At 42.5% G+C, this 24,349-nt stretch overlaps 1 protein-coding gene across 1 annotated transcript; it reads left to right on the top strand.

Annotated features, from left to right (window-relative positions):
* The first annotated feature begins 2,445 nt into the window (after positions 1-2,445).
* On the top strand, positions 2,446-21,982 carry cog6 (component of oligomeric golgi complex 6). Its single transcript, XM_076100266.1, has 19 exons — positions 2,446-2,644; positions 2,957-3,100; positions 3,598-3,669; positions 3,869-3,927; positions 10,087-10,198; positions 10,691-10,773; positions 10,986-11,056; positions 11,920-12,013; positions 13,375-13,503; positions 14,597-14,688; positions 15,269-15,333; positions 15,460-15,551; positions 15,835-15,952; positions 16,828-16,959; positions 17,122-17,289; positions 17,828-17,935; positions 19,558-19,611; positions 19,717-19,796; positions 21,438-21,982. Exons 1-19 carry the CDS (start codon positions 2,510-2,512, stop codon positions 21,583-21,585), a joined length of 1,956 nt encoding a protein of 651 aa, XP_075956381.1. The 5' UTR covers positions 2,446-2,509; the 3' UTR covers positions 21,586-21,982.
* Positions 21,983-24,349: the final 2,367 nt, after the last annotated feature.

The raw sequence follows: 24,349 nt of genomic DNA, 5'->3' as shown, positions 1-24,349 counted from the left end.
GTTCCGGGACAAGAGGATGTCAAATACATATTGTAAAGCCCTCTGAGGCAAATTTGTAATTTGTGATTTTGGGCTATACAAAAATAAATTGAATTGAATTGAATCAATTATCAAACTCTGGCTGATGCATTATCAACTCAAGTATGATAAGATGAGATGAACAGTTATTCTCTGTTTCCTTTATAATCACACAGGAATGCAGTTAGTTCACAAAATTCCGCACCTTCAAGGCAGCCCTGAATACGCATAATAACAACCAGCTCCCAACAGGTAGCCTATGAATGGAACATTATCAGGTGGGGCTATACTGTCCTATAATATCTCTCCTACAAAACAGCAATAGCATTCATATAATAAACTTTACTACGATAGTATACACATATCAGAGCGAAACTATAACAACTGTGGGACTATAATAACACATGCAATACCCATTAAGTACAACAGTAACCGGACATGTAGTTGAGGAAACACTCCCTGCAGGAGCAGCGACTACAGGAACATACATCGCAGTGATTTTTCGTTACCTCGCGGGACACGCTGTATTATCGCAGTGCTCACACCGCCGGAATGTAAATCATGAAAACAAGAATAAAGAAAAAGGAAAAAGACCGCTTACATGTTGGGAGACCTCCGGAATAAAGGTGCGCTCGGTGTCCACTGAGAGGTTATTCCCATCCGCTGACTCCAGCTGTGTTGGGTCTCAAAGCAAACTTTTCTCCAGTCGAGGAAAAGAGAAGGGGAATTATGCGTTCGACCGAAGAATGTTAATCCTCCCACCTTCCAAAAAAAAAAGTGACCGCAGAAACCGTTCACAAATCACTTCCTCCTCATCAATATATTTAACCGAGGTCAATTATTCACTCGCGTGCGGTGCAGAAACGTGCAGCGCTGACTGACTGAACTCCCCGTTTCCACATTCCTGCTCAGAGAGGGAGAGAGCGCAAGAGGGAGAGGGAGAGGGAGAGGGAGGGGGCGAGTCCATGAAACACTCTCGGGAGGCGACCATCAATCACACAAATCCCCACCCAGAGGCTGGACTCACCGCTACTATCATTCTCCTCATGTTCCTGACGCATTCAGGGATGCCTCGTAAACTGCTCGACTTGGAAACAACCATCCTGATTCTAGTAAACCTCAATTGATTTGACGTGGCGATGAAAGACAGGGAAGCAATTGTAGCTAGGTTATGAAAGTTTTAGTGTAGTAGGCCTATAGTATACTTGCAAGTTATAGATATTTTTCATGTCGCATTTTGTAACAGCAAACATGTTTAGAGACCAGATCAGAGCTCATGTGTTGTGTATCATATTTTTTTTTTTTTTTGCATGTTTAGTCTGCCTTTATATCTTAACGTCTTGAGACAGAGTTGGAAAGGTATTCTCACATTAACGTGTTACCTTTTGGAGTCAATGTCTTCTGTAGATCAATAAATACAACCAAAGGAATATTTTTGGAAGACTTGATTGATGAAGACTTTAGTCTAAAAAGCCTGATTTATTAACATTTATATTGTAGGATACTGCGTTACGTCCTGTGCAAACAAGTATATATTAGCCTAGGATACGCTACTTATTAATAACTTATAGACACTATTAAAGGGCACAAAAATATTAAAATGTACCTCTGATTTCTGTGGACAGCATGTAATTAAAGATCTTACAGAATACCAAATTGCTCAGAAAAGGATTGAGTAGTTGAAAACCATAAACAACACTTAAGTAAACGTATTAATTTGCTTTACACCATGTTGAGGCAAGAGAATACACAATTGCATCAGCTGTTTGTAATTAGTGTGTTACAGGTCAAAAATAGCAGACAAATCTGTGTATCTTTAAAAGCCCCCCTTTTTTTTGGGGGGGGGGGGGGGGGGGGGTGCACAGTCAGCCACGTCACTGATAGTCGCATACTTTAGCCTACAGGTTACTAAACTCAGGCCTGTGTAGATGGGACATCACCTCACTAACCACAAGGTCATCCCACTATACCCATTATCTTCATTCTATAGAACCTAAGGGGGATCCAGAAAAAGTGGAATATTTCCAAATGTACATGAACGCAGCACCTCCTGAACACGCTTTAAATCGGGGATCTCTTTTAATTGTGGTCTCGTCTCTCTTATCTTTTAAAAGTTAATCTGACTCAGATATCGACCCAGTAAACTGACTAAAAGAGCCTCTCACTCAATCCATGTAAAGAATAACTTTGAATATCTTGTTACACGGCATCAATGTTTTTATTCAGTACTTGGAATTATATAATAACACAGCTTCTTCAAGAAGTGAGGAAGTCTAAAGTTGAGAGTTATATTTGTATGATGTCATCACCGTTATTATCGTCATCAGTCCAGTGGCCTCTTCCCTTTAAAAAAAACTGTAAAGTATTTTAGCAAAAATAATTAACTGCGTAGCGGAACGTTGTCCTCCATGGACGTACACGCCGACCGGACGTTAATTTCAGACGGACCAAAACATCTTTCCGAAAGTTGACGTGGAGGTGTTCGTGTACGATGGCTGATAATAAACTAGACATTGCAACTGATAGCTCCACTGCATTACAGAACCCAAATGCGTCTTCTCAGCCCAATAACCCGCTGTCAAGGAAGCTCAACAAAATACTGGAGACGAGGCTCGACAATGACAAGGTAAGGTGGAAGGCTTTAGCTTCATGCTAGCTAGCTAGCCATCATTAGCTAAACCTGCAAGAGAGTTGCGTCATAACTGGACACAATGCTGCTCTTGGGGGATAGTGTTACCCACCCAGGGATGACTGTTGGGAAGAAACGATATTGTTCCTGACTGGCTGTGGTTAACCACAGTAACAACGTCCACAAAAAACGCCATTGATTTAAAAGTTGACGTTAGCGTGTTGCTGCAGTCGTTCAGTGTGGACTGCTCCTGGTTTCAGTGGGATCACAAACTGACTGACATCACAATGTCCCTGTTTGTGCTTTCAGGAGATGCTGGAGGCTCTGAAGGCGCTCTCTGTGTTCTTCACCGACAACAGTCTGCGCACCAGGAGAAATCTTCGCGGTGACATAGAGAGACGAAGCCTCTCGATCAACGAGGACTTTGCACGGATATTTAAGGATGTAAAAGAGGTACGTTTTTAAAGAAAAATACAGCTTATTCACCATTAAACAGCACTCAAGTCTAACTCAATTTAACCAGGCAAAATACCTGTGCAGTGATTATTATATTTGACTGAGGTTTGTTTACAAATATTCACATGGAGAAGATGCTGCGTGGGTTCATCTCTAAATTAATAACTGTATTTTACAAGACAGCAAAGAAACGTTTTCCGTTACCAGAGCTGTGAGAGTGATGTTGAACAGCAGATCCAATGTAGAAAGTGCATTTTGAAGTTCAGGGAGTGACATGGAGTTTTAAGTTCAAGGAGATGTGTACGTTTTTTGGGATAATTTATGAGCAGCTACTCTCACCAGGACCACAGACTGTAGTGGGGAATCTGAAAGCCTGACATTGAAGCAGGCTTCTCCACAACATTTATTTGAACAGTAGTGTTTGACTTTGCCTGTGTGGACGGGCACGCATCGGCCTCAGTTCTTTTGTAACGGTGACTTTGTGTTTTCCAAAGGCGCTTGAAAGTGTTCATGAGGATGTTCAGGCCATGAGCACGTGTTCTGAAGAGATGACTAATAGGTTAAAGGTACGTTGTGTCTTTTGAAATTTATCCTGCCCAGATAATGACTCACTAAAGCTAAACTCCTCATAACAATAGAAGCTAGTACATTTGTGTATATGGTGTGTAATATAAGACGTTAATCACCTCATGTAGCAGATTTATTCAGTTTCATTTTGAGAGCATAATGTTTGCTTTTATAAAAACAGCAACTTTTCTTCAACAGGCGGCGAAGGAGCAAACTCAAGACCTGATAGTGAAAACCAACAAGCTGCAGGGAGAAAAGTGAGTCTAAAGAGGCAAACATAGTGTGTGTGTGTGTGTGTGTGTGTGTGTGTGTGTTACTGACCAGAGTTAACCTTGTTACTTGACATATCCATGTATATTTGATGAAGATAGACAAAGAGAAAACGGCAAATCCAGTTACTTTTGATTTTTTTTTTGTCCAGAAGTCCTACTAACTGGTTGACTGAGAATCTTCATAGAAATCTCTAGAATACATATATCTTAGTTATTGGGTTACATATTTACTTTTCCCTCTTGTGGCTACAGGAGATACACCAGGGAAGTAGAAGCCTCTTTGCACTATAATGCAATCCAATAAACAGTAATCATTAACTACCACAATCAAACAATTAAAACAAATGCAGGAGTGTGTCAGGAAGTTAATTCAGCTCTAACCTTTGTGGGAGTAGTTTGGTACTCCTGATTTGGATTGCATTATATTGTAACGTTCTGCTGATATTTTGCTCCATAAATCTGGAGGACAAAATGTTATTTTACTGTCATGCCGTCTACTGCACAACACTTTAGCAATGTACAGCCCCAAGTTCATCTGTATAAACCCGTCAGTGATGAAGTGAGCTCTTCTGTTTATTGTAGGGCTGCCATAATAAAAAGGATTGCATCGATCAAGCTTTGATCAAGAGACACAATTTTATTTAGTCATAGCAAGCACAAGTTGTCTGTCCTACTGTAACAAAATCACCAAAATTAACTTTTAAACTAGCATTTCAGAATATCAGCGAGGGATAAGAGAGATAAGGTGGCAACTTTATTCTAAAATATCTTCAGAAATTTACAAAGACACCCCGTACTGCCATTCTCCCCTTATCTGTTCTGAGACCACAAGTCATTTTTGTCGCTGATAAGCATCTTCATCTCGCCAGAGCTAGACTCCATCTGTTCGCTCTCTCTGTAGTCTCATTTCTGTTGCAGAGAAATCGCCTCTTTTCTGTTCAGGCGAGACAAAAAGCACTTCAATCAAACCACACTGCGGGAGCAACGTGGTCCACTTTGCAAGTGATACGCTTTAAATGCACACGTGTTGTTTGCCTCTGGAAGTTGTTAACCCAAGGGTATTTTTCCATTTAGTTAGAGCCAAGCAATTAAATTAAGAATCGCATGTGGATTATTTGAATATTTGCACAAATATAGATTTGACCTGCCAACGCTAATAAGTTGAAAAGTGGATTTCCAGTCTGTGAAACGCAGCTCTTTTATAGCGTCAGACGTTGGAGAGATGTGGAGCAGGGCAGGAGGAGCACATCTTTATTTCTGATGAGGAGGGATGAATGACTTATGAGTTGGATGAAAATTTCTCCCGCAGTTGTCTATTTGCATAAGGAGAGCAGCAATCATCATTAACGCAACTTCCTTTGTTTTATTCGTACGGTCCTGTGATGTTTGGTTTGAGATACACGTCAAAGTAGTTGTTGTTTACACTGCGTTACTCCCTTCAGAGTGTTCCTGTGTTTGTAGAGGGTGAACGAGTGTCATGGAGCTGTTACCCAGTTTACTGTTAAAGACCTGCACCCCTTCTCAACAGTAGAGTCAAAGGGACCTTTGCCTTCAGGTGAACTCGCTGCATCTCTCCCACCTCCTGGAGCGCCATCTTCAAGTCTTCACGTGCAATTTTTTTGACTTTATTCCTTCCTCTGAACGCTGAGTTTATTTTTTTTAAATTTGGTGCAACCAGTCCCGGTAGCTAGCTGCTGCTGTGTCGCTATGGTTCCTCCATTAGGGTAAACACTCACTGCCAGAGGAGGGGGGAGACAAAAGTTCCACACTCCAGCTTTAATGTACGAATTTGGCCTGTAGAGTGTTAGACGGGACTGTTCGCTCCTAGCTGACGGTTGGGATTGGATACATTAGCATTTTGTGGCGACTGTGACCTCGGTGCTCGGTGACCTTGTGAGCCGACATGGAGGCAGCGGCACGGGCAAAGATAATGTAGATTTCTGGCAAAAGACACTGCATACAGCTGCGACGCTCCGAGGCAATTCCATGCTCCGCTGGCACAGCTCCAGGACCTCTTTGACGGACAGGTGACGCAGGAAAGGGGTGGGCTCTGAATCTGACGGCAGTGAATTAATACAAGTCGTATCGTTTTGTAAAGGGGCTCTTTCTTTATTTTTATGAAGGTAGTTGGTCAGAGGTTTCACACGGACGCCCTTCTGAGTGCCCCGTCTTTGCACAGCGGTCCCATTGGGACCTTCTCTCCGTCCGTGTGACATTTTCATTCGCGGAGCTGCAATGACCCCCTCAGACAGATGGGCTGGTGTCTGCACGCGGGGCTTCGACCTTGTCTTCGGCGATTTTTGTCTCAGAAGAGCTGCCAGGGGAAGCGTGCAGTCAAGCTGTCCTCCTTCAGTCAGCCCTCTGCACCACAACACTCCACTTTTCTCGGTCACACAATCCTCTGCAGTCCCAAGTCTTGTCTTTTTTCTCCTGGTGACTGTTATTACAGCAGCGCTACATTAGCGGCATTATCTCATGTTCTGTGCTTATAGGGCAGCTCTGTGTTTTCAAAGCCTGATGTGTATTTACCTGGCAGAGCAGGCTCGTCCCGACCTGTTTGCTGTCTTATCTGCCATGCAGTGACACTGTGTCATTTGTCAGCTTTTAATGAAATGGTGTTACAGTGTGCACAAGCAACGGTGTGATAGGTTGGGGCCAATGAGAGCCGTCTGCTCTTTTGTTCTGGGCTGGCCCCGTTCAAAGGCGCTGTCAGCGAGATCACTCAATAGGTGTTGTGTTGTTCCATAATGAAACGTAATGCGAGCCAGCTGTCCCGCACCGTGTGATCTTTGCATTAGCGCGGCATGTCATCTGCTGAACAAGTCGAGACGTCTCACCGACGGATGTCGTGTGACCTCACGAAGCAGCCGGAGCTGTTGGTTTAGTTCTCCAGCTATTACTGAACTACACATAGCTACAGAAGGCCTAAAGTAGTTTTATTTAATAACCACAACTAAGCGTTACCTGCATTTACCACTGTAATTCCTACAGCCTATGATGCATTGTTCCCTAAAAAAAAATAAAGCAAATATTTTCAGTATGATGTCTGCTTAGGTCATCAAGAGGTCTGAAACCCTCCTGAGGACAATTAGGGACATCAAAGTGTTAATGACGACCTGTGTAAAGGGACACTCGAGCCTTATTAAGGCCCAGCTGGCTGTTAATGAGTGCACGGCTGTGTGAGTGTGCCTTTGTGTTGTCTGATGTGGCTGTGATCATCGGCGCGTGGCTAACTTAACGGCGTTGTGAATGCCAAATTTTCACGCGGGCCTTTTAAAACGGCCCCTAATAGATTTTAATGGACAATCGACCCACATGGTTTCACAATTTACGAGAGGGCGGGACGTTCGCTTTGTTACAGAGCTCAACACTCAATCCCCGCATCGCTCATTCCGTATGGATTATCAGTCAGAAATAAGAAGGAAAAAAAAGTCCCGTAAATCTTTTCATGGAAATCACATGTTTCAATGAAACAATTAAAAATACATTCAATTAAATGTTATTCACTGATCAAGCTCTCATGCTTCATAAACCCTGGTGCTGCACCATCAGCGTATTAAACAGGCATCGGTAGTTCCAGTGTTTCAGTTTGACGAAGCCGTTCATCAGACGTTAGACTGCTTCAACGATATCTCTGCTTGGACTGACAAAATCAAATGAGAAAACAAATTCACAAAAATCACACACAAACAAAGAGACAAACACTGTAACTGTGTTTCATTCCATCATGTAACATTATGTGACCTGCATCTAACTCCACTTTTCCACATATTCTGCAAGAAAAGCGTGCGTATTGAGTTCATTTGAGTTCTGTCTTTGAACCACCAGCCCAGAGCGTCTCCGCATATACTTGCCAGTGCGGTGTGACGTCGCAGATTCACTCAAGTATTGTTTCCTCTCTCCGGTATTCGATAATTGCAGCCGGGAGAAGAACGTGTCGCGTCCTGACAGCGCCGTAGAGAACGATCCTGCTGCTCCGCCGTTCCCCCTCTCTCTCTCCTCCTCCTCCGTGTGCAGCCTGTGTGTCTTTGTTGTGATTTACGTCCTGGTGGAACAGGTCTGTCACTTTTGGCTGAACACGAGATTCTGGAGGTGAATCCGTTGCACAGTTTTTCGCTGGTGCTCCCGTGTCTGTGAAGTTGGACACGTCCGTAGACAGAAGCCTTTATAAATAAGTGATCGGGAACAATTGCTGCCTGACAATGAAACTCTCCAGGTCAGCTGAGTCAATCATATAATTGCCGGTTAAGTGGTGTAACCCTGAGAACACTTTTGCAAGGTGACGATAACAGAAAAAGTCAGAAATTGCAAATCATTTGGTGTTTTCTACATTTCAGTGTCAAGTAGGCCTAATTTGACAAAAGATATTACAAAGTTCGCTTTAGCTTAATCTTCTAATGTCATGAATACAACATCAGTGAGTCACTCCTCTCATAAACACAACCTGGTTTGAAGGCACCGACTGTTGGAATGCAGTCTGTGGCTTCACTGCTTTATGAATGAAAGTCCAAGCTATGGCGTGTTAAATGTGACCAATCGGATGAGGCCTGGGAAGCTTTAGTTGATGCCTATTAGGATCGGATGGCCAATTAATTTTATGTCTCATAAAACTAGTGCTTTAATGATAGAAATTCCCTGTTTGCACCAGTTTCCCCCCCGTAGAACAGATAGAAAGCACACATTTGCATTTCAGTGATTAAAATCTCCTTTCTTGAGACAACAGTAGCTTCTCGCTTTACAAGACTTGTTTCATGTTAATGTTGCTCATGTGTTGAATTAAGACAAGCATGTTCGCATGGAAATGGTTCCCCTAATGTATGCTTCACTTAGTTTAATTAATAGCCTCATTAGCATAGCTTGTTATTAAAATATATATATATATCGCTATAATTGTAATGGTCTATCAGGTAGATGAAGTGCCTCTGGTTTTAACTTCTCTCTCAGTTGCTTGGTGTGTTTTCTCTTAATCCATTCAGTCCTTTTTGTCACGCATGCAGGGTCGGGCAGTGACGGATACCTTATAAATATAAATAATATAACTTCTGCCACCTTAATAATTAATTCTAAATATTTGTGACAGGCTAAAATATTGCTTTTGACAATGTAGCCTTTTTTTGTATTGTTACTCCTCACAATTGGGCTGATGTAGCCAGGTTGCTGTAACGAGTTGCTTTTTAAAAAAAAGTATGACACTCGAGCCTGTGCGTGCGTGTGTGCGTGTGTGTGTGTGTGCGCGCGTGCGTGCTCGGGACAGCCAAGCTGTCGTCTTTCTCAACCCGCGGAACACGTAAAGGGCAAAGATGCCTCGAGGTCCTGCTTGTGAGGCGTCGGCGAGCCGTACACCGAGATACTAAATCACAGAACCCTCTTACAGATTTACAACCCGTTACTTTCAGCTGGCTGAGCGCCGGTAATGGCTGCATGAGAGACAATGGTCAGATAGTGTTGGGCTTCTTCAACCTGGTGATTTACCGATCCAGCCCTGTGTTTTTCGCAGACGGGAGGAGAGACTATAGCCGAGGTGGTTTGGGTGGAGACACGGGGGACAGAAGGGAGCGCTCCCTGTTGTCCTGCTATCCCGTCACAAGAGTTCCCTGTTTGACTGGGGCCGTTGCCATGGACACTATTGTGCTGAGACACTTCTAGTGACACGGATAGCGATCGCTCCGCTGTTATTGATGGTGACAACAAAAACCTGGCTGGTATCTGTCTCTGTATTCTTATTGTGTGTCTTGTCTTCCTCTGTTATTTATTCTGTGCACATGATATCTTTAGAGTGTGTGTGAGTGTGTGTGTGTGTGTGTGTCCCACCCTGTTGTCTCACTGTGACCAGAGGTTCGTGTGAGGAGTATGACTGCCATCTGCTGCAGAGCGTCAAACATTACAGCTTGTTGACAACATTTCTTTTTTTTTCCCCGTGTGAAATAAAAGCATCCAACTTTGTTCCAGTTTTCCTCCACTGACAGGTCTTTTTATTTGCACAGTAAGAAAACACCAGGTGATAAAACTCCAGGGCCTTGAAGACAGACAAAACAAGTTGTGATGACTAGAGAAGACTGTAATAAACCAAGAATCATTTCTCCATCAGAGCGCAACAATGGCAGGTGAAGGAAATCACAACATGTATCTCTTCCCCCTCCTCAGTCACCGGCTGGAGTTGAGAGCTCAGGTTGCTCAGGCCTTCCTCGCAAAGTTCCAGCTGTCTAATGAGGAGACGGCCACACTGCGAGGGGCTCGGGATGCCCCCATCACTGAGGTAATCTCTATTATACTGGAGACCACTTAATGAAGTCCCGTAGAGAATCCTCCCATCTGCACCCAGAGGATGGATGCAGATTCGTGTGTCTTTTTCTCTTCCATTATTTCTGTCCTCTGGTGTTTGGTCTTCTCACTTGTCGCCACAATATCTAATAAGTTCTGTTAAGACATCCCATTGTTATGAACTATTTATTTTGTTATTTGAGGTGGTTTTCCTACCATCACTTTATACTATATACATGCTCAAAACAAAACAAAATGATCTAAAAACCTTTTTCAGTTTTTATATACTTCTGATATGCGCATAAATAATTTAGCATATGAAACAACACCACACATCTGTCTGCTTCAAATCAAGGTTGTATCAACCAATACTGCATGATCAGCTACAATGCGGTCACACCAGAAAACATCATTTTTTTTGTTGCATTTGGCCAAACCTGCGACCCACGTTGCTCCTAAAATATTCACGTGTCGTTCCATTTCCCAGGATTTCTTCAAAGCTCTGAGCCGGGTGAAGCACATCCACGAGGATGTGAAAATCCTCCTGCGAACCAACCAGCAAACTGCGGGGTAAGGTGCACGTCTCTCCTGAATCGAATTAATTTTTTTCAGTGATTCTGTTCTAGTTGTTCAATTCATTTTCGACCTGAATGGTGGAACAGATGAGTGGAAAAAAAAAAAAAAAAAACACACACTGGTCTGGTATTTCTGTCCCTGCCTGCGATCTGACACTATGCAGCAGGTTATGAGTATGTAATATGTGGTCTGTGTGCTCGCTCCAGGTTAGAGATCATGGAGCAGATGGCCGTGTTACAGGAGACCTCATATGAGCAGCTCTACCGCTGGGCTCAGAGTGAGTACAGTACACGCTGACTCACTGTGACCCTCACTGTACCTTCATACTGATCCACCACCATCATCACGGATTTAACTCTTGTTTTTTTTGTCTTTTCCACTGTTTGATGGTTTGTGCACTCAAAATTCTTTCATGTGCAAGTAATGCGTGCATAGGACACATTTGAGGACTCATGTGACTCATAACTCCTGACTGAGTTCTGCCAAAAGAATGCCAGAAACCCAAATTTCCCTCAACTTAGCCATGTGTTTTGTCATTGAAATTGGAGCGGAAATATACCATTCAGATCACAGACACCACAGAACCCAATATAGAGCATCGACTAAATTATGAGTTGCCCTACAGGCGCTTATTCTGCTGTGCTTTGGACCCAAATCCAGAAATTTGAAAGTTTTGTAACGTTCAAATGAAAAGTCATGTTTTTCATCATTTCTCCAAATGGAGTAGAAGTTTTTTTTTTGTTTTTTTTTATATGCATGTTGTGTATGAGGGAGAACAAAATATTCCTGCACATTGTTTGAATAGAGCATTTACTTTTATTTCCAGGTCCGACTCGAGTGGAGTGTGTTGACGCATGCTTTCCACTGCCTGTTTCTTGTTTGTATTGTCTGAAGCACAAGTAAAAGCACTGACTTCTTGGTACAAGCTCACGGGAAAATGTGATTGAAAAATGTTCTTAGTGTTTTTGATTTTCTTCTTGCCAACAAGGTTACCATGGCCCAAAACATTTAGCAACAATGAAGGGAGCATGACACAGCAAGCATAGTCACTGGAAAGACTGCAGCTATTTAGTTGTATGGAGGATGCTGTCCTATTCTTACGGGTGCACTTCTCCTCCTATGCTCCTTCTCTCTACAAAGATGAATGCAGAGGACTGACCCACGAGACCTGTGATATCTGCCCTGTGCTGACTCAAGCCATGGAAGCCTTACAGGACCGACCTGTCCTTTACAAGTAACCGACACACACACACACACACACAACATGTTGCACGGTCTGTCCTCTCCATGTTTACACATCTTCTAAGAAGTCGACCTGTGTAGTGGTGCATGTTTTAAAATGGGAAAGTTATTCATTTATTCAAATTAATAGTAGCTGGAGCTCTATAAATGTTCTTGAACTATTTCTATTGCCAGATAGCTATCGGCACCACACAGTCCAAACATCAGCATTGTAACAAACTGTCTGAAGTTTTCTTACAAATATTGTACGAGGAGTGTATATTTTTTAATTAATCCAAATATATTCCCTCATAGTTGAAAAAAAAACAGTGCTCGAATTATCTCAAGTAAATACATTACTTGATATATTTGAGACATCGTATGAGATCATTTTTTATAAACGAACAGTTTAATTCCGCTTTCTGTTCAAGTGTTTTCAGTGGGTTAGGGGATGAACTTAAGCAATAATAAGAAGTCGTGATTCACTGTTATTTGCCACGATCGTTTATTGGCTTTCCCGGTTTTTCAATTTCTCTCTCAGTAATCTCCATGTGTCTCCTTTCTTTTTTCATCTTCCTCCTCAATCCTGTCCGACTCCTTCCACCACTTATCCACACTTTGCAGTATACTACGGCAAAATCTGACATTTTGAAACAATAGGTAACTAATCGGCTTATTGGGTCACAGCTGTGTGTTTATAGCGTACTTTACAATCTTATCTATTTTATAAAAAGGGTTTCAGTCACTCTGAGAATCATATAATACAATACAATACATACCACTATGGGTCCTAATAATCTTGAAGTGCTTTGAAATGCCTGAAGTACATATGAGAAGTATTACTAATGCCCATTGCTCACATTTAAGGCAAGCACTAATACATAATGAAGAAGAAGAAAAACCTCGTTCTATACCATCTAGTACAGGACAGAGCAAAGACTTGCAGAGGACTCACAGAGTTCCTCAAGCTCACTGTGAGTTTAAATTTGTCCCAAGAACAAAACAACAACAAAGGAAAGTTTCACACGTTACCACGATATGTTTTAATGTCAAACCCTCGTTGTGTTTGTCTGCATTATTTTTAAACGCACCTGTCTCGTTGCCCAGTGAGTGTTCAAGGTCTTGCTCCATCTGTGGGATGTTGAGGCTATGCTTCAGCACTATCTTCTGTTTAGTCTGTCGCAGAGACCGCCACTACCAAATAATCAAAACAACCCCAAAGTATTTCCTTTTTGGAAAAGCTGCCTGCATTGTTGACGTGTGTCAGCGACTGACTTCCGCCACACAGTCTGCACGAAAACACGCAGCGGCCACCGTCTTTTCCCATGAGGCTTGGGAGCTGAATGTTGCCTTCTTTCTCGTCTGTTTGGCCAGGTACACTCTGGACGAGTTCGGGACTGCGCGCAGGTGCGCGGTGGTACGAGGCTTCATCGACGCCCTCACCCGCGGCGGTCTAGGAGGGACTCCTCGGCCCATAGAGATGCATTCACACGACCCAATGAGGTACATCTCTGAACTTTGACTTTTCTTACTGTCATATAATCGTCATATAATCCAGAGGAAGCGTTAGTTGTGATAGAAAACGTGAATACTTTCACTCATGTCTCTGGATCAAACGGTAAGTTCATTGTATCTTTGCTCAATTAGGGGATGTTTGTAAAAATCAAAGTCAATCTCCTCTTTAAAAATAGGAACATCTACAGTAACACATCTCCAAAGATGTAATCTGATATCATCTAACAAATAAATTAAGATTATATCAAACTTTCAATCTGTTTCCAGTTAACATGTGGCCACAACCAGAGCCGCTGAATTCAAATAGTTTACATGTTAATGCCAGGCTGTTTTGCAATTGTTAAGATTTTGCTTGAAAACAATTCTCGTAATCCCAAAATATTATAAACTGCAAAACGTCCAACTACATTATATACAGACACATTCAAATGGAATCAATGGTTCTGTCCAAATATATTGAAGTAATACAATACTATTCCTTTAAAACACAGCAGTCCCTTTAATATATATATATATATATATATATATATATATATATATATATATATATATATATATATATATATATATATATATTCATTCTACAGTGTGATTATTGTATGATTGCAAACTCTTCAGGTTCTTAACTGTCAAAATCCAATTCAAGAAGATGTTAATGTCTATTCCATCAGTGTCTGAGTGTGTCTGTGCTTCCTGTCGTACAACATCCTCTTCCCTCTTCCTCCTGTGCCCCGCAGCCAAATGGGAGATTTTCTCAGAATACCAGACATGTGTGGAACACAAAATCACCTCCACTTTATAGGGAGGCATCAACAGTTCTGAGAACATCAAGTTCTTTCTCACCTCCCTATGTCCTTGCACGCTCACAAACACACACACACACACACACACTCTCACTCTCTCACACACACACACACACACACACACAGGCTTACATACAATAATTCAAGTTTAACCTCGGTGTGTGTGCGAGTGTGAAACACGATGACCCACGCCTCAGTGTAGCTGTGGTGCGTTTAGCCCTCGGGTCGGCCCCTCACTGACGTCTTGTTTAGTACAAGATGTTTTGTCTCTCTTTCAGGTATGTTGGGGACATGCTGGCCTGGCTGCACCAAGCCACCGCCTCGGAGAACGAGCACCTGGAAGCTCTGCTGAAACAAGTCACTGTGCAAGGTATGCTGTCTCCTGCATGCTAATCACACATGCTGCACTTCATTTCATTGAATTACAAAGCAAAAGTATCACACGTACATCTGTTTTATATCTTATACTCAATTATATTTTATCATGTGTTTTATTCCTATATTTTAACTTGTGCACTATTTTGTTTTTGTTTTACGTCTTGTGTGTTGGATTCTCCTGTTTACTACTTCACATGTTTTATACATTCTGTAGTAGCATTGTTTGAGGGAGCCTGAGAACAACTACTACTCCAGTAAATGTTGCGTATATGACAAAGACTTTAAATCTTGGTGCACTCTGAGTTTAAATACTGGCATTGCTGTCACCTGCCTAAACCTTTTGTATTCATTAACACCGTGCTTGTATTCATGGTCACCTCAAAACAATCCCAGATACCCTGACTACTGGATTGTGTGTGTGTGTGTGTGTGTGTGTGTGTGTGTGTGTGTGTGTGTGTGTGTGTGTGTGTGTGTGTGTGTGTGTGTGTGTGTGTGTGTGTGTGTGTGTGTGTGTGTGTGTGTGTGTGTGTGTGTGTGTGTGTGTGTGTGTGTGTGTCTTCCTCTCTCATTAGGTGTGGAGGAGAACATGCAGGAGGTGGTTGGACACATCACTGAGGGAGTCTGCAGGCCGCTGAAAGTGAGCAACCAAATACGTTTCAGGCGCTGTTAAAGAAACACTGAGCACAGCTCTGTTGAATGCGTGTCGTTTTCTGTCGTGTTCTGCTCATGTCCTCACTCGGCGTGTTGTGGATCTGTCCCTCAGGTTCGGATAGAGCAGGTCATAGTGGCTGAGCCAGGCGCTGTCCTGCTGTACAAGCTGTCCAACCTGCTCAAGTTCTACCACCACACCATCAGGTATGTTAACTCACTCGGTGGGCAACAGCTTTCAGAATCAGTTCATAATTTAAGTCATTCAAAAAACAGATGTTGAAACATTTTTTGCTCATTTGGGTATTTGGTGCTTTTTTTTTATTTATTGTAAATTGAAAACAGGTTTGTTTTGCACAGTCAGATGGACAAACAAGCGATTTAAAGATGCCACTTTAGGCTCCTGGACAAGCTCCAATGAGCATTTTTTGTTGTCTTTTCAAAAGACGCGTATCATTTATAATGTAAATAATCAATGATCTTTGTCCAGTTCCATCATTGGGACCAGTGTGGCCTCTTTGCTCATCACTATTGAAGAAATGCACATCCTCAGCAAAAAGATGTTCTTCAACAGCCTGAGCCTTCATGCAAGCAGACTCATGGACAAGGTACAGTACGAGTAGGATGACTTCTATTTGAATAATCCACAGTATTGTTTTCTGTTGTACAGATGCGAGAAAGTGACTGGTAGGTAAACAATGCCACCACCTGAGAAGAGAGAGAAGAAGAAGTTTTTAAAATGCAGGCTTTTCGCCTCGTTCTTTCATTAAAAACGCTTAAATGATTGTGCAGAAGTTCAGTGTGAACCCTTCAGACACTCATTGTGTATTTCAGCTCTGCGTCGAAACCCTCAAAGACAACAAGGCTATTTCTGAAGCACTTGTGCTTGTAAACAGTTTCAGCCTGCTGGCCACAGCATCCAAATGCCGCTCGCTGCCAAAAAACACCAAACTTGTTACGCTGTAGTTAAATTGCCGTCCAAATATACCTCGGCACGGGCGGGACCTCTTCCCCATAACATGCTGGCTGTGTCCTGATCAATAGCAGTTACAAGAATTATCCCTGTAGCTCGGGTGTTAATCAAATTGGAGGCCCTCGGGGTTTTGGTGTCAATTCCAGCTAATGCCAGGAACACAGCCTTCTCATAATTTGCTCTATTAGGTGGACAACGGTGGCTGGGCTCAGTTCTGTGTTGTGTATCCAGCAGCCAATGAAATCAAAACCCTCTTCATTAAAAAAAAAAAGAAGCTCTACTGACTGCGAACAAGCTGAGGCTCCGAGTAGCAGCAGGAAGCAGTTGTATGCTCGATCTGTCATGCTGCTCATTAGGGAAGTGTAATGCTTTGATAACGTTACGAGGACCGCTTGTCTTGGTGAAGGCGGCTACAGCACACGCACAACTTATCTCTGCAAGAATAACTTTTGCCCCTCTTCCACCATCGTCTAATATCCTGTCTTCTTCCGTCCGTGTCCGCCTGGGCAGGTGGAGCTGCCACCTGCAGACCTGGGACCCACATCCTCCCTCACTCAGACCCTCTCCCTCCTCAGGGAGGTGCTGGCCTCCCACGACTCGTCGGTGGTTCCTCTGGATGCCCGCCAGGCCGACTTTGCTCAGGTAAACTCGCATGCAAACTGTGGAAAAAGTCAAACACGTCTCCCCTTCATAGTCATAGTGAACCAATTGCTCTGAATTTATCTGATATAAATGTGTTATCATTTGTTTTTGGTCACCCGCCAATGATATTTCGCTCATCTCTTCTTCCTTTATCTTTCCCAGGTGCTCTCTTGCATCTTGGATCCCCTCCTACAGTTATGTACCGTGTCTGCCAGTAACCTCGGCACTGCTGACATGGCTACCTACATGGTCAACTCCCTGTATGTCATGAAGACAACCTTGGCTCTCTTTGAGTTCACTGACAAGAGGCTTGAGATGCTCGAATTCCAGGTCTGTCCTAATAGTAAACAATAATGAACTATTAATAGTGAGTCAGACAATGAAATTAGTTTATTCATGTTGTAGGTATTTAGCTATTTCCATTTCATTACAATTAGTCAAGGGCATGAAACTAACGATGACGGACCAAACCTTAGTTAGACGAGACAACTGAAACTAATGTCATCTAACACTGACACTCACCTCACAGTTCTCACGTTGTCTGTGCGCAGAGGCATTGTTCATTGAAAATGATTCGCCTTCCTTTCATTAAAGCCCACAGAGCCCAAGTCTTTTATTAAAAAGATTTAATTTGCTATCTAATAAAAGCGTGTGCGTCATGCATTGTTGTTCATGCTCAAACGCGCCATCTAGACTCTATTTTTAGCACGTCTTTTGTAATTGAGCACCACAAGAGCTCCTGTGGAAGTTTCATTATCAATAGCGCAGTGGTTCTCTATCAACCACGAGTGCCATTGGTTCACAATGCGGGCTCGGACCGTGTGTTAAGCCACTCTCTCTCTCTCTCTCTCTCTCTCACGTTTTCTAGATCGAGGCTCACCTTGACACCCTGATCAACGAGCAGGCGTCCTACGTGCTGACCAGAGCCGGACTGAGTTACATCTACAGCTGTGTCCAGCAGCATAGTGCTGAGCAGGTCTCACATGAAGCACTCAACTCCACATTGACATGTGCTCACTCATCAAGTTATAGAACTGTGAAGAACTGTGTTTTTTTCTCTCGCTCATCTTTCCTGTTACAGTCCCTAATGGTCTCCTTTTTCTGTATTTTATAGGCCCTAACAATATTGTTTACGCTACCTCTTTTGGCTATTGCTATGGTTACCACATGACCAGTGTCTTTATTAGGGCATAATAGCATTTCGATCACATGTTCAGATGAGAAAAAAGGAGAGAGGGAGGCAGATCACATTATGTTCTATAACAAATATACCAGCTTCTCCAGAGCCGTCCTGTGCAAATGAGAGAGCTGATGCCCTGGATCACTCCGCCCTCTTTGTAACACACTGCGCTCACCGAGACCCATAGTTGTGGTTTAGCATGCGAGTCTTGAAACCCTGGGTCATGTCAGGACACACCACACCCTGCTGCTGCAGCTCCAACGCAAAGCTCAATCAAGAACCGTCATTCTTCTCGCAGACTATACCTCTCTCTCCTCGGGTGGCCTGTCTCAGGTTTGCTTTAAATAGTCCTCTGTTTGAAAAGATTAAGTCTAGCTGTCCACACTCGAAGGCATACCAGACTGAAAAGAATCCCATAAGTTTATTTTAGACTTTTCAGCTTTACCTTCAAGATCTGCTTGACATTTTCTCCTTGTTATTGTCTGTGATACATCAGATGAACAAGTCGCATACAAGACAACCGTGATGAAAACAACACTGGCTCGTAGCTAGCCGATGAGTTTGCAGGCTCGTAGTGTGTTTGTTGATGTGCCCACATCCCCATAAAATCCCTCTCGGTACTGCGCTCTAGCTTCGACCCTTGCACTGCCTTCTATTTGCTGCTTTTAATGTTGGCAATTAAGGCATTTAAGCTTGACTTAATGTTGCCATTCTGGACAATCAGTGTCAACTAATTGCCTTAAAGGTACCAGCTGTTGTGTTCACACAAAGTCAGTCATGTCGTTAGTGATCAAGAGTAAGGGAGGATATTTCTCTTCTTTTCTCTGTTTACAAATCAAGATTCACAAAGTACAAGTTCAGTGTATTCAAAAAAACATATATTTTTTCATCTTCTGTACTGTAAATTAGGGCTAAATATAAACGAAGTTATCAAATCACCAAAATTATGAATCTCTTACCTACTTAAATTGACTCTCTTAGTAGTTTTTCAACACATGAATAGTCTGAATCCCAGATATAATTTAGTTACAACAACCCATGACATCAAACAGATGTGTAGCCAACCAAGCAGCCGTTTAAAAAGCAACCCAGCATGACAAAGGAAGTGTCCTGAACTGATGCACATGCACTATTTATAGTCATTGAGATAAATGTGACATTTTATTCTGAGACGGATCAAAGGTAGGAAGCAGTAAGATACACTGATGATGTGTGTCTTTTTTATAAAAGAAATGATCCTTATTATACGCCCGTGTGGTCATTCATTCAGCCATCATCATATATTCTGCCTGAGGGGTAATAGACAAATGAGAAAGGAAGAAAACCTTTCGACACTGCCTGCACATTCAACATCGTTGCTGTTCAAACACCGCGACCTCGAGTTGGATTCCAAGCTGATGTTGACTTTTCTGTCTCAGGGTCCTCTGTCGCTCCTCCCCAGCATGGACAGCTCCTCTGTGAAAGCAGCGATGGTGAGTTTCACTGTGTGTGTGTGTTAATGAAGCAAACCTCTCTGCAGGAATCAATAAATATAAACTTAATGATTATAATTCTTTGACTCATCCCACAAACAACAGGTCCAGTTCGATCGGTACTTGTCGTCACCTGACACTCTGGTGATGCCACAGCTCAACTTCCTGCTCAGTGCGGCCATCAAGTGAGTTCCTATCCCGGTTGTTGACAATAACTCTTTCTGTCCGGGGGAAGAACAGCAAACAATGCAATAATCAGGCGTGTTAAATGTCTACAACATGGTGCTTCAGCAAGGTATACAGCAACCTCAGAGTGCTGGAAATACAGCAGGAGCGTCGGCGCAACATTCATTAGTTTCCCCGATGTAATACGATCATTACTGCATTCCAAACGAAACACTCAAACAAATGCACGCCGAGCTCGGATGCTAAATTGCTAAAGCCACCAAAACATTGAGAGAGGGGTCGGCAGGACTGCCTGTATTTGTCTTACTGATCAGGAAATTCATATGCTTTTAGCTCAATCCAGCTGCTACATTGGAGGGCTCTTTCTATGAGTCACGTTTACTGGGAAGTGCAGCAGGCTTGAGGAGCACTCTGTACCTCAGGTTAATGTTCTCTATTAATGGACATGGGAGGACTGATGGGCAGGACGCCATTAATTAGCTTCTGGTCCATTTCTCACTCACACTCGTTCCCTGAAATCGTTCCTCCTCTTTGTCTTTCTCTCTCTCTCTCTCTCTCCCGCTCTCTCTCGCTCTCTCACTCTCTTTCTCTCTCTCTCTCTCTCTCTCGCTCTCTCTCTCGCTCGCTATCTCTCAAGTCTGCTTCTCTGCTCACCTAAACACACAAAAACACCCGCCATTACTCTGAAAAGGCTCCTGGAGTTCACAAATAATGGGAATTTACTTTTAGACTCCCATCGTTTCACAGTTCGCGTTAGAACCATAGTGCTGCGTCTAAAACATTACTCCATACCAAATGCACTGTGTCCTCTGTGGGCCAATTAAAAATATGGATCTCAAGAGCCTGAGTTGGATACAACCGAGGCGCTCCCACTGTGTCCTTGGGTCCTCTCACTGGGCTCTTCAGTCCGACTGTTGCATCCTCCATTTGTGCTCTACTGCAAGAAGTAGTCACATTATGTCCTTCACTAAAAGGTATATAAAGAGTTTTTTATGACAAATTATTTTTAAAGGAAATCAAACTTTAGAACTAAGATGATGAACAAAATCATAAGAAACCTTACAAGATATGTTAGATATAAAAAATGCAACGTAAGTATTATCTTGTTTTAATGGATTAATAATTTGGTCTATAAAATGTCATCAAGTGACCAATCATCCAACCAAATGTAGTATAATCGATTATTCAAAAAGTTGCTGACTAACTTTTTTGCAGCACTAAAAGAATACAAAAATCTGTATGACTTCACCGAATTTGATTTGAAACAGTTGTATAGATGGGTCCAGAAATCCATGAAACTGTACTTTACATTTTTAGATTATAAGACGGCTGCAAATATGATTAGAGGGAATAAAATGGCCTCTTTTCTTTGCTGTGGCTGACACCTGATGCTTCTGCATTTATGCGGTGATATGCATCCATAGATGGCAGTGTGCACCACATACTGCCACCCATTGTTTTCACACAGTGGTCACTGAACATAATTTTAAAAAACAAGTAATTAGGAGAAAATTCTTACTTGTAGCTAACTTACTCGGCTCTTCGAGCGTAGCTCTGCTTGTCTGATTTAGACCTGAAAGGCCCACTCACTGCTGCTACTTTTGTATAAAAAGGTAAAGAGCTCTCATCTGTGTTTGCAGGGAGCAGATTTTCCATCAGTCCACAGAGCTGGTATGCAGAGCCTATGTGGAGGTTCACACCGTGCTCACCAGCCCAGCGAACAGCTACAAAGACCCAGAGAACCTGCTTCCCAGATCACCTCAGCAGGTTCAGGCCTTGCTGTCCTGAGAGACACCTTTTTTTTTTTTTTTTTTTCCCCAACCTGGTTGATCTTAAAAGCACGAGGTGAGCCCCAGTGAAGGTTATTTAAGGAGCGGTGTGCTTTGTACAGCATAATAACATATACAATAATATAAAAAGTAGTCGTTAAGGTGGGGTTCTTCTTTGTGGGATGTGGGTCACTGACCTCAGAGAGAGAGAAGGAACATTATATGTATATGATCTTATTTACTTTCACTGCTGTGGACAGTCGGCTCGTTATTCTCTCTGTAAAGCACATGTGTGTCCGTCTTTCTGTCTGTTTTCACACCATGTACTCTCTTCTACCATGTCCATAATTGTACAAAATAATGTATTTTTTATTGAAAACGTTGAACATTATATAAAAACAAAAGGGTACACTTAATTCAAGAGACTCGTCTTATTCTTCTACACTTAAAGAGTGGTCAGGGGAAAACTCAGCCACAATGTTAAGAGGAACCTCAGAAGCTTCAGGGCCAACGTTGTGTTTATGTTCATCTCAACTGTTTTGAGTTGTTGGGATGAAATGGAAAAGTCTGTCTTACCGTCTCGTTTGGCTTTTCAACAAAATGTCCATGCTGACTAAGATGTGTAAACAAGACAAATTCTACCTTTAAATGTCCTTATAAAATGCATTATGGTGTTTCAGATGGAGAACAAACAAAACACTTCTCATGCATTGTTATTTTTTTTTCCCATTCGGGCTGCACTGCATTGTCTGAAATGATGAAGTGGTGACATTTTGGACAGACATGGATGTAAACTGCAATATGACTGGTTGGCGGAGGTATACAACCTTCTAGTTTGGATATATAAAGTGATGCTTTAGTATACGACAATAATATATAGCATTATCTATTGCTCCTTTCTAAAATAAAGGTATGAATAAAAGACTCAAAAATGCTTTAGTTTCACAAGGATAATCTCCGTCTTTCATAAATATAAATCTATAAAATCCAAATGGATTGATTTGCGATATTATCTGCAAAGTAACCAAATGCACATTCAGGACATTTGATCCCGATAGTGTGCCCTTTTCCTCGAAAGTAAACATGATGGCGTGTGTTATCATATTGAAGATCGGACACCACCCAGCCCACATAATCCCCAATAAAGCACGACTGAAACAGTAATAACATGTGGATATTGATCCCGCCTGTTGTTCTGGTATCTGGCCTGAGAGGCAGCATTTCATTCCTGCTGTCTGACATCAAGGTTCATGGCAGCAGGCCTGATCTTTGCAGCTCTGCCAGCACTGAGACCCAGGATTTCCCCAGCTCACCGGATGTAACTCGGATATCATTGGCCGGGACATTGAGTACTGGGAATAAATGGAATACCGCAAGATTCAGCATCTGGACGGGTGCTCTTAAATCCTTTAAATAGACCAGCTCGCTCTTCCAGTACTGCTTGGCTCCGGTCGGATACAAGCTGGATTCTCGAGTGTTTTCACTCAGCACTCTTTGGCAAAAAAAAGTGGGACGATGTTTGAATAACAACATTATTGTTCATGTGTAACGATACACACGGTGCACGCCCTCACTTACTCAGCTTCACATCACTTGTGTGTGTGTGTGTGTGTGTGTGTGTGTGTGTGTGTGTGTGTGTGTGTGTGTGTGTGTGTGTGTGTGTGTGTGTGTGTGTGTGTGTGTGTGTGTGTGTGTGTGTGTGTGTGTGTGTGTGTGTGTGTGTGTGAATACGTGTGGGCCTTACACAGTTCAGCGTGTGAGAGCTTTTTCCTGCCGGTGGCTGTATTAATGAGTTAGCAGATGTGAGGGGTGATGGAGTCACCACTTAGAGGCAGGTAGTGGTGAGCAGGGTGGCAAACATTCATCCCATCATCCGCTCCACATGACAGCGGCCACCGAGCTTTTGCCTGCTGAAGCATGAGACCAGCAGGAATCTGGGTTAAAGGATAATATTGAGTCGTCCCCCCCCCCCCCCCTCCGTCTTATCTATTGCCTCAGCAGAAACTTTGAAAAGAAAATGAGTCAAACAAATGCACATCTCACTCAACTAATGCTGCTCATTCTCTATGTTCATGCTTAGAAATGTCGTGAGTTGCTTCCTCGCTCGGAAATGAATCATCAGCTCCTCAAATTAGGATTTGCTAACCTGTTGAACAGGAGGAATGAACGTTTGTCTTGTGTCACAATGTAGTCATGTTGTTTTAATGTCATTTAAATTCAGGACAAATGCAGGAAGAGCTTTTTATTTTAGCTCCAAAATTATAACGTGCATCTAAAACCCTCAATATATTGATGACATTGATATTGATGACATCCGGTTAATGACACAGTTTTCTTACATTTCTTGAAGAACCCAGGACAACTGATGGAGCATAACCTGACCTTTTAGTAGCATGAACAGAATATTACAAGTTAAAAATATAGCGCAATACAAACTCCAAACTGGTCACCACAGATTGACTAAAATGATGAATGGCATTCTCCGGTGATTAGAAAAAGACCTTTATCACTGCTGGTATGTTGTTGTTGTTGTTTTTTGACGCCATGCTTCAGGTGAAAAGCCTTCTTCTACTCTCCAGCTCTAATCTTCCCTCACAGATAGAGTCCTGCCCGATAGGAAGTTGTTGAGAAATTAATGACCAAATGATGGACTTTGTGCCACTGAACTACAACCCAGGAACACTGTAAGGTGTACAACGTTAACGTGTTTTTGGACGGTTGCGTCACGCCCCGGCACCCCGTGTTAAACATTGAACACTAACTTTCTGCTGGACATGCGTTTA

The sequence above is a fragment of the Anarhichas minor genome, unplaced genomic scaffold (genome assembly GCF_050575085.1).
Source record: "Anarhichas minor isolate MPS153535 unplaced genomic scaffold, ASM5057508v1 ptg000026l, whole genome shotgun sequence".
Classification (NCBI taxonomy): domain Eukaryota; kingdom Metazoa; phylum Chordata; class Actinopteri; order Perciformes; family Anarhichadidae; genus Anarhichas; species Anarhichas minor.
This window is presented reverse-complemented; position numbering and strand designations above follow the sequence as displayed.

Excerpts from the sequence above, each read along its gene's own strand:
- cog6 (XM_076100266.1), top strand. The coding sequence starts at position 2,510 with ATGGCTGATAATAAACTAGACATTGCAACTGATAGCTCCACTGCATTA. Across the intron at positions 10,774-10,985 it reads ACCAACCAGCAAACTGCGGG|GTTAGAGATCATGGAGCAGA; the intron begins GTAAGGTGCACG and ends TGCTCGCTCCAG. Across the intron at positions 19,797-21,437 it reads CTGCTCAGTGCGGCCATCAA|GGAGCAGATTTTCCATCAGT; the intron begins GTGAGTTCCTAT and ends CTGTGTTTGCAG.